We start from the raw sequence: 10,415 nt of genomic DNA on the forward strand, positions 1-10,415 counted from the left end.
TAAGCATCTCAGATTTCTGTGTATTTGCTCTGAAACTTAAATATGTGGGAGGAAAAATTATTCAAGAACAGAGTACTATTTCTACTTTTCCTAGATAGTCCTCTGGGGAAGACTACGTGTGTTGTATGTTACCTGTAAAACTTGTCACACAGAGTTCCCTGTGTTGTATTTGCCAGATGAGATACTTCTAAGGAGAGCTATCAGACATACTGCGATTGCACTGTATGTCCCTTGTTCTTCTACTTTTACCTTATTACCCTGTTACTTCAATTTTGGTTTTATTCAGTACCGGCTTTCTTACATTTTTGTGTTACGTTAACATTTATAATGAATTGTTTTGCTTGACTAGCAGCAGATTACAGCCACTGGTTACCAAAAAGTGCTGGTAATGGACTTTAGATGAACAAGAACCATCCAACTGTTGATATACCATTTGATTACTATAATCCAAAGTCATACATTAAAATATCATTAATGTAAACACTGTGTTCTGTTTCAGTCTCAAGTTCTTCTTTCGTTTCTGTAGGCTATTCATTCTGTTGCTTGGCATCACGAAGGGAAACAGTTCATGTGCAGTCACTCTGATGGCAGCTTGACCCTATGGAATCTGAAAAGTCCTAACAGACCATTCCAGACCACAATTCCACATGGTAATTTTGATAGTTAAAATACCTAAGAAGCAATACAATATTCTCCATGCTGTTAGCAAATATATACATTTATTTCATTTTTTATTGTAGCCCAGGCCCAGAGTTGCATCTTTTATAAATGTTTTAATCTGCAAAGTAGCTGCAAAATCAGCTATAAAAATCAGAGAGCAATTCTGATCCTTTTCTTTTTAAACTGGTGTCATAAATATGTCTTACTCAGTAATATTGCTCTAATGTCTTCTTTTATCCAGTTCATCTTAATAGTCTGCTGCTGGTCTTTGATGGCCTCGGGCTATGGGATTTTCACATTTCTTTATTTTATATTTTGTACTTACATGATCATATGTGCAATTTTCACAAGAAGTAATACATTTTGCAGAAGGCACTGTGTTGCTTGTTATGGAGATGGTACAAGGCTTCCCAAGTCACTGCAATGAAGAATTTAAATGAGCCATATTAAGAAATGGCTGTACCTTTTATGGCTAGAACTTTATATGCCATTGCTTCCTATAAATGAGGTAAGAAGGTATTAATTCAACTGCAAATCAATACATTACCAAGAAGCCTGACTGGATGGAGAAGGAGGAAGAAGGGGAAGGCAAGGTCTGTGTAGCCCAGAAAAGATTTAGCATTTTCTTAAATTTCCTAATTCCTTTTGTCGTATCATTTTTACTTATAGAATTGTACTTTATGTCAGAAGGGACATCTCAGAGGTCATCTAGTCTAACCCCCAGCTCAAAAAAGGGCCTGCTTAGATCAGAGTTAGCTCAGGGCTGTGTCCATGTCAACCGGACACTTGAACACTTCCAATGACAAATTTCACAACCTCACTGGGTGATGTCTTCCAGTATTTAATAACACTCATGGTACAAATTTTTTTACTGATATCTAACCAGAATTTCCTATGCCACAACTTGAGTTCTTTGCATCCCGTCATGTCTCTGTGCACCTCTGAGAACAGCCTGGTTCCATCTGCATTGTATCATCCCATCAGGTTTTTTGTCAAAAGCAAGCATAGGCTTTCTAAACTAACAAAAGCAAAATTGTTGGGTTTTTTTGGTTTACAAGTGACTTTTCTCTGACTGGAAGGAAGTATTGAGCCGTAATTAACCAAGAACTCATGAATTTCAGTTGTACAATTCATTCAATTTTAGCACTCAAATAGTTACACTCCAGAGCATGTAACATTTTGTCAACAAAAGGAATTGAATCTAAGAATTACCTAGGAAAAAATAAAGCTGTTTATGGTCATAATATGTTCAGAAAAAAGGTATACATTTGGTCAAATTCATTAATTATTACTTAAGTGTCATCCTTCTTAGTAACTTGCATGGTTTTTAGATGTCTTTGAAATGTGGTCTATGGTCCTTTAGATGTACATGGCAGTAAAAACATAAAGCCATAATAAATATAATTAAGTTAGACAAATGCATATTTTGTGGAAATAGGAGCTAACACTCATCATCTTCTGTAGCTGTAAAGTTCCATTCTCTTACTGCTTATATGTAAGTTGCTTCTATGTGTATGTTTCGGTTTGATAGTTCTATTATCATGATGTTTTAATAAAGTTTTCATCTTTTTTCTGTCCTTAGGAAAAATTCAGAGAGATGGAAAAAAACCTGAATCTTGTAAACCCATTCTTAAAGTAGAGTACAAGACCTGTAAAAACAGGTATGTTTTTAATTCTGTAATTAACTCAATATTACATTCCTGAGTTAAAGTCCTTTTAGAATCTTTCCCCCTTTCTTTTTGCAAACCTATTTATTATTATTTAAAGGTACTAAACCTATAATGTAAACTTATGTACTATGTAAACTTATAATTACTATGTTGGTTTTTTTAATACAGTGAACCATTTGTGATATTTTCTGGTGGATTGTCATATGATAAGGCTTGTCGAAGACCAAGTTTAACAATCATGCATGGGAAAGCAATTACAGTTCTTGAAATGGATCACCCTATAGTTGATTTTTTAACTCTCTGTGAAACCCCATATCCAAATGGTGAGTTTATTACGCAAAACACAGTTATGGAAAACGAAGATTAGGTGATCTTCTCTCATACCTTAATTCCATTTCAGGGACTTCCATTCTCACAGTTACCTCCATCTCAAGAAAACCACGTCACTGACAGTAACTGGAACTTGTTTGCATTCTCGATACAGGAAGCAAGTAATGACTGGACAATAGAGCATGCATAGATCTCCAGATATAAGCTTGAAACACATTGGTTAGCATGACGAAATATTGCTATTAATCAAAAAGATGTGCCTATATTTCTAACATTTTTCATAAGGCTGAAAATCTACAAATTGCTAAATTATTGAAGATTAAACTATCACTTTTCTGCAAAGAAGTTCTTACACTTCAGCCTGAATCGAACTGTTAAAAGTGTTTTGCTGCATATTGTGTGTCTGCCAAATTCTGAAGTACATTCACAGAAAACCCAGAAAGTAAATGAAGACAAGCTCTAATTCAAAAAGAAACTAATTTTAGCATTTTAAGCCCTCAAGCAGAAAAGTAAAATAAATCATATATGTAGCTAAATCAAATATATATTAAAAACACTCTGTAAAGGTAAAGCGTATATTTGTTTCAATGTCATGCAAAAATTTAATTTTCAGTAATCAAAGTTAGTTTGGGCCTTCATTTAACTGTGGCAAATACAGCGACACTTCCCAGTACTAAGATTTTGTAGGCCCTTCCCTGCTCACAACGCTAATATTTAAAAATTTTGGTTGAACCCCTGTTATTCATAGCCTTGTATAAAAACAGGCCACAAATAATTTGCATTTGTAGCTGGCCTGAAAGGAAGGTAAATCAGTTGCTGTCGATTTACTCAGCCTTTTGGCATCAGCCATCTGAAGAGTGTACTCTGAGCTTGTACATCCTGGAATGGTTTTCTGCTGTTGAAAAGAGAGTGGAAATTTAACATTTATACTTTTTAAAATAACTTTTATGCTATGTAAACTAATGCACCCTATGCATTAAGGGAAGCATTTATTTGTCTTTTTAATTGTTTATTTTTTATAACGGAAAAAGACATTAAATAAAAAAATGAATTATACAATTTCCTAAAGAGTGTACAGGAGGAAGGAGCATGTCAGTATCTGAATTGAACACAGCAGACTTACAGGATTTCTTTGGAATATTCTGTTGGAATCACGTTGGAGATGAGGGCATTGTGTATCATCAAGCAGACTGCGCCAGCTGTTCACAATCTGGTTTTGAAGAAGTTGTACACAGTGGAAGTGTTACTATTGGGCAGCAAAAATACATTTTCTGTATAATAATTGGATTCAACAATGCACTAATACACACAACTTGTTCATATTCTATTTCTTTACTTTCAATATACCATCATGCTGGCATGCTATAATATGCCAATGCTATTTCTGCTATGTATGTTGATCAGCAATACTGGCCAAAAGTAATTTCTTAGTTCCTGTCTGGCCCTAGTTTGCAGATGTGTCTAATTTGTGGTCATGTCTAAGATTTGTACCTCAAAACTTTTGTTTAATACACTGTGAATGTTTAGAGGACATAAATGTGACTTTCTTGTTTATAATGACTAGTAGGAGAACTCCATGTCTTTTATACTTGATTTCTTGCTTTACAGAATTTCAAGAACCTTATGCTGTGGTTGTGCTTTTGGAAAAAGATCTTATTGTTGTTGACCTGACACAAAGCAAGTACGTATGAAGTCTTATATGAAGTTATTTGTATATCTTAACTGTCTAGCAAATGATGATAAAAATCTAAATGTCATTTTACTATCCAAAATTATTCACTCGTCGTTAATAATTCACTCTATGTTTACCTACACCTTAAGAGCTAAGATCAGCTAATCAACAGGCACTTATGATAATATTTGTTCTAAAGTTTGAGAATAAATCTAAATCTGTGGTCCCTTCAGCATAGCCTTCAAACATTCACTCAACATTGAAGTTAAATAATACTTAGTCACAAGCCAAATTATGACCTGAATGTGTGTTTTGGAAACCAGATCCAACTACTACTTATATACATGCCTAACATCACTAGACTTCACAGAGACTACCACTTAATTATTTACTTAAGTATCTCAATAAATAATGTCATTGATTTATAGTGTGTCTACAGGATTATTTCAAGATCCAGTTGCTGGTTTAAATGACAGATAGTTCTTTCACATCAGAATGCATGTTCGTATCAAAGAGGAACTATACATCATGTAATGCAGAATCCAATTCTTACTTACTTTGTTCTGCCTCTTCAGCAGTACCAGTAGTATATAACCACATTCACCCTGGTATAACTAGGAACAGATTTTGTCCCTAATGTCTTGAAACATTTTAAGTGAGTCATATTCTGATCTCACTTACTTTCAAGAACAATTCAAACCATCTCAGCAATATAAAATGAATGTAATTGAAATCAGAACCAAAGTTCCCCCATTTCTGAATTGTGAATAACGTCATGTAATCTGCCAGAAGTGAGCCCTTCCTTCTTATCAGACCATCCAAAGTGATGGAAGTGAGAAATAAACTGAGATCTACTTCATCTGTTATTGCAATTGTTCGTTGTAGAATCAGTAGTCTACCAACCCAATAAGCTAAGCTGCTCAATATAAAATCCACAGTTGCACAAGTAGTGCTTAGATGATAGTATGTACCATACCCATGAACCTGAAGATTTTAGAAAATGTGTCACTTCTGTATATATAAGACTTTGAGATGTTGGGGAAAATTAGGTCCTAATCCTCCTTCGCACAAGTCGTTCTGTTAGCCGTAGGAACTAGTCACATGATGGGTATTTATGTTACAAGAGGATTCTTGTCACAGCAGTGGAATTTTTATATCTTTATTTGAGTAACTACACATTATTATTGATGTTAAAAACAATACATATGTTTGAATAAATAAGGGAAAATGTACTTTATTAGTAATGACTTGACTTAGATTCTGTTATGCACTTAATATAAGACTATGTTTTCTTTTATGGCTCAGTGTGTCACAGTGCCTCTAATAAATTGTCTTCCCTAACTAGTTTTCCAATCTTTGAAAATCCATATCCTATTGACATTCATGAGTCACCTGTTACCTGCACAGAATATTTTGCGGACTGTCCTCCAGATCTGATTCCTGTACTCTATTCTGTAGGAGCAAAACATAAAAAGCAAGGATACAGCAATAAGGTAAACAAAACCAATATTTTTTTTAAACAAAATAAGTAGAGGTACAGCCTATGTTTTTGTAACATCTTACTAAATTATTTTCATTTTACTTCTTTAATAATCACTTTCAAGTTGGTCCAAAGAGCTGCTCAGCAGCATGCTTATGTCCTGGTGTTTGTCCCTTAGTAACACCATCACTTAAGCACTGCCATTAATGATCATTATATAGGACTTAATCATTAGGCTGCTGGAGTTATGCTGGATCACATTAAGTCAAAGGAAGGCTGTCAGTGTACAATTCAAATTTGCATGGATATGTTATCTCCATCAAAGAAAAAAGTGAAAACATTAGAACTGAGAGAAGCTAGCAGAAGAGCTTCTGTGAAAGTTGACTGTTGACAGCATGTCTGTGCAATTTTTATTAAATAGGGATATTAATAATTATTTTACTCGGCTACTAAAGTCTTAATGTAATGATTTTAAAAATAGGACAAGCTGCAGAAATAAAAAGAGGAAATGCAATTACTTTATAAATTTCAAGCATTAATCTGGTTTATGTTTTGACTAGAACTAATCTGCCATAATAAATAAATTAGGGAAAACATTGGGTCAACAAATCAGACATAATCAGTTTTCTATTCGTATTAACAGAAGTATTCTCCTTGGAGCTGCCTTGTTTTCCACGAACTGACAAACTAGGCCCTATCTACTTCTTTGTGATCTTGCTTCAGCAAAGTACTTCAGAAATTCTTTTTTTCTTTTATTTGAATTTGTCTACTTATCTATCCCTACCTCATATACATAGTTTCCCAAACTTTTCACCTCCTACCTGTATTCATTGCACACTCTCTTATTCACTTACTTTACTTGTGCACATACAAATATACACTCTGAATGTAGGTAGCCACTCATGTGCCACCCACCCATTTCTGTACCCACAGCATTCACTCCATGTATCCACATAACCAGTTTGCGCTTCCAGCTTTTTTCCACCCAGTGTCATACTCTGCATACATCCTCACCCACTCTGCACAAATGTCATCCTCCATGTGCTGTATCCTGTATCCATACGTGTCAAGCTTTAGGCAAGACCAGCGTTTCACTTTACCAGCCGAGACCAAGGAAGAGGATGGGAATCTTGCCACTAGTAAACAAACAGCAGAGAAGAGATGATGATTTAATATGTTCTGTAAAAGTTGCATTCCCTTATCTCATATTTCATGGCATCATGCTCAGATATTTTTTTCTGGGCCAGCTTCTTCAGTAGTTTTCATCCTCAAAATAGATTCTCAGTCTATTCAGTGTCCTACAAAAACTCCAAGAGTCAAGCAATCTGAAAAGAGTTTGTTACTCCTTCCTCTACTTCCTATTTTTGACTGTTGAGTGTTAGCTGTTGAGAAATATTTTTAAAACATAGAACTTTAATTGGTAAGATAAAAATGTTATTAAGTTTCAAAACCCATAACTGATAATATAAAAACATTAATAAGCTTTAAAAGCTTTGAATGCTACACATTTTTGTTCCTTTTATGAGCTGTATTGCTTTTTGGAAGAAGTTGTTGTCTACTCTTGCATTTAAAAATTAACCAAGCAAGATTCATCAGAATAAGTTGTGATCTCCGTACTCTTGTTGTTTGTTTAGGAGTGGCCTATCAGTGGTGGAGCATGGAACCTTGGAGCTCAGACATATCCTGAAATCATTATTACAGGGTGAGAATGAAACTGAGGACTGGTACTTTTCAAATGTTAGTGTCTACAGGCCACTAGTGTCCACAGCCTTGGATTGAGGGTTAGCTATGGGTAAGAGTTGACCCCTCACAGAGTGTGCATATCCTGGCCTCCTCATTTGAGGTACGTAGTTTTTTTCCTCGAGCAGAGTCACCACAGCAATTCCCATTTGCTGTAGAAAATAAAGCTTTGTTCTCGGGGATGAACTACTGTTAAGAATCACCATCTGAGGCCCCAGTGTTAGACAGCAAGTCTATATCCTTGTGAAGATGGGATCTTTGGAAAGGAGAATCCATTGCAAGAGCACGTTTTGGCCTTGAAGGGCACGGAGAACAGCATTAAAAAGGGAAACAGCTGTTCTTCTATAGCTGTTGTCCTTTGGCTTTTCTGGGGAGTTTGTATCTGGGGAGTTTGGGAATTCACTTTAATACCCCAGCATTAGTGGGGGTGTGGTGCATGGGGATGAATTTCACCTTGTGAGAGGAGAGAGAGCCCCGTAGCAAAAAGGCATAGAAAGGCTCAGATTTCAGTAGAAGCCCCATGAGCAATGCCAATGCCTGATGGATTTTCAAGGGACCATGCTGTAAAACCAAAACTATTCAGCGACGATGCACTCTGTGTTTCCCTCTGGTCTCAGCCATGCTGATGATAGCAATATATTTGTTAAATTATTGTTATCAATGATATTTAACACCTGTTTTTAAAAATAAGATGATGATGTGTGCAATAGTACCAATGAAGGGATTATTCTAATTTTAAACAGCGATGTTTCCTTTCTCCAGCTTCACTTCAGGGATGATTTTATGTTAGCAAAAAGAACACAGCCGTAATGTATTAAGTAAAATGAAGTTACCCTCTGTCTTTTCAAAGTTCATTATACATGGCATCTTTAGAGTGCATAGGCTGATGTTAGCCTACTGCAAAGCCAAAAGTGCTGTAACTTAAACTTGTCATTAGAATGGGAATTAATTTCTTGCTGTTGTGATTTTAAAATTCACTGGGGACTTAGTTCTCCATAGGAAATGCATGAAAAAGTATTTTATTAACCTAATCAAACTAATAATAAAATATTTCCTTGTAATTAGTATATGTATCATCATATATTTTCAGTAAGGTACAAAGCATTACCACACAAGCAAAGTACAGTTTTTCTGCTTATATTTATCACTCCCTGAAAGTGGAAGGTGTTTTAGAATTGCATCTTGGTTTAACACACTTAATTTTTTTTTTTTTTTTAAGCCATGCAGATGGATCAGTAAAGTTTTGGGATGCTTCTGCCAGTAAGTTTCTGAAGTTCACTTTCATATAATGCTGACAAGTTACACACATGCGTGTATATATATAATGTGATATTTAGCAGTATGATTAGTAACATCTAGAATGATATCATTAGGAATATTGAGGTGAAATTAAGCAAATTTTTATTAAATTTGGAAAAAAAAACACTGCTAGTGAGAGCAAAGAGTGTAAGTCTGTAAGAGGAGTAAAAACCCAAGATCCAACATACCAAAACCTATGAAGGATGAAGTCTTGGTAAAAAATCCCTAGGGCATAATCTTGTTGTGTGTGTAAGAGTGGGCTCAATTGGATCTAATATTCAGTTCCAGCTGTCATGTCTCTTCTATTCTGAGTACAATATAGTCTTTTTTACAGCTAAGTAAAACTAAAATATTGAAATACAATAATACATCTTAATATATGTCTAATCTGGCAAGGTTGGAGAAGACCTAAATCTTGACATCTCATCTCAAGTTCCAAGAAATAATTGCGACGCATTTCCATTCATCCTAGCAGGAAAAACCTCCAAAAAATAATTGTTCCATACGTTCTAGCTATAACTACACATATCAGAAAACAGCATTTCCCCCTACAGTACTTGCAGTACTTATTAGTAAAATATATTTATTAAAAATATACGTGTATTTTTGTTGAAAGCTAAAATGGGTGTTCTTCACAAAAGTTGTAGTAGAGTTGCCTTGTATTCTCTCTCCTCTGTGATACTGAAAATCTCTGGGTAGAATATGTCTTTTATGAGGTTTCACTCTCTTGAAGAAAAGAGCGTGTGAAAGAAACTTCTGCCTGAAATGTTAGGCATAGAGAGATTTAGTCTGACCCTAAAAACCAGCCTGTAATGGTCGCCAAGAACACGGAGTATGAGCTACTTAAACGACCTGAGACTTCCACATTGTGCCGCAGAACTGTAATGATTAATACTGCTACCATTTCCAGCCAAATATGGGGAACGTTCACGTTTTAGTATCAGCTAAACCTGATGACTTTGTTGGGTAGTACCAAATATTTTCACTCATCTGGATGGACAAGGAGAAAATGAGGATGTCCAAAGCCTTATTTCACAAAGGAATTTTACATAGGCATGTCAACTAAACATGACCAGCAGTTGTTTTTTTATTGTATAATTTGTCTATTTGTCTGTTTGGAAATGGAGGAAAAACAGATACATGCTGCTTAGAGTTTCCATCTTTCGGCATTTTCAAGTTATGGTGAATACCAAAAAGAAAAAAATTCTAATGAGGTCAACAGGAGTTTATCTGCAAAAACAGAAGTTTGGGAGGGTTTAATATGACCAAAAATAGGATGAAGACTTTTATTTAGAGAAATAGTGTGAGGCATTAGACCTTGTCATGTGCATATTTCATTACGTACTTACGCTCTTGACAAGAATGTACAAATACAGGCATTAAAGTTAGGGTAAAACAATACAAACTCTTGCAGGATCCCAAAGCATTCAGTGTACATACTGCACAGGACCCAGTGTGCTAGTTATTTCTTCTATAATTCTGGCAGGGATGGGGAAAGGAAAAAAACTTCTCGTAGGGAATATAAACATAACTCACTAATCAGTATGTAAATGCTGCAGCAGGA

At 35.2% G+C, this 10,415-nt stretch overlaps 1 protein-coding gene across 1 annotated transcript in view; it reads left to right on the forward strand.

Moving 5' to 3' along the window:
* Positions 1-526: 526 nt before the first annotated feature.
* The window catches only part of LOC104625006 (syntaxin-binding protein 5-like), a gene marked incomplete at its 5' end in the record, with an annotated part of 19,838 nt that continues 9,949 nt past the window's right edge, over positions 527-10,415 (forward strand). The window contains 7 exons of the mRNA XM_010292524.1: positions 527-650; positions 2,243-2,321; positions 2,499-2,653; positions 4,269-4,341; positions 5,678-5,825; positions 7,447-7,514; positions 8,772-8,812. Coding sequence (XP_010290826.1) covers positions 527-650; positions 2,243-2,321; positions 2,499-2,653; positions 4,269-4,341; positions 5,678-5,825; positions 7,447-7,514; positions 8,772-8,812 — 688 coding nt within the window. The remainder of the gene's footprint in view (positions 651-2,242; positions 2,322-2,498; positions 2,654-4,268; positions 4,342-5,677; positions 5,826-7,446; positions 7,515-8,771; positions 8,813-10,415) is intronic.

Source organism: Phaethon lepturus, unplaced genomic scaffold, assembly GCF_000687285.1.
Source record: "Phaethon lepturus isolate BGI_N335 unplaced genomic scaffold, ASM68728v1 scaffold57128, whole genome shotgun sequence".
NCBI classification, from domain to species: Eukaryota; Metazoa; Chordata; class Aves; order Phaethontiformes; family Phaethontidae; genus Phaethon; species Phaethon lepturus.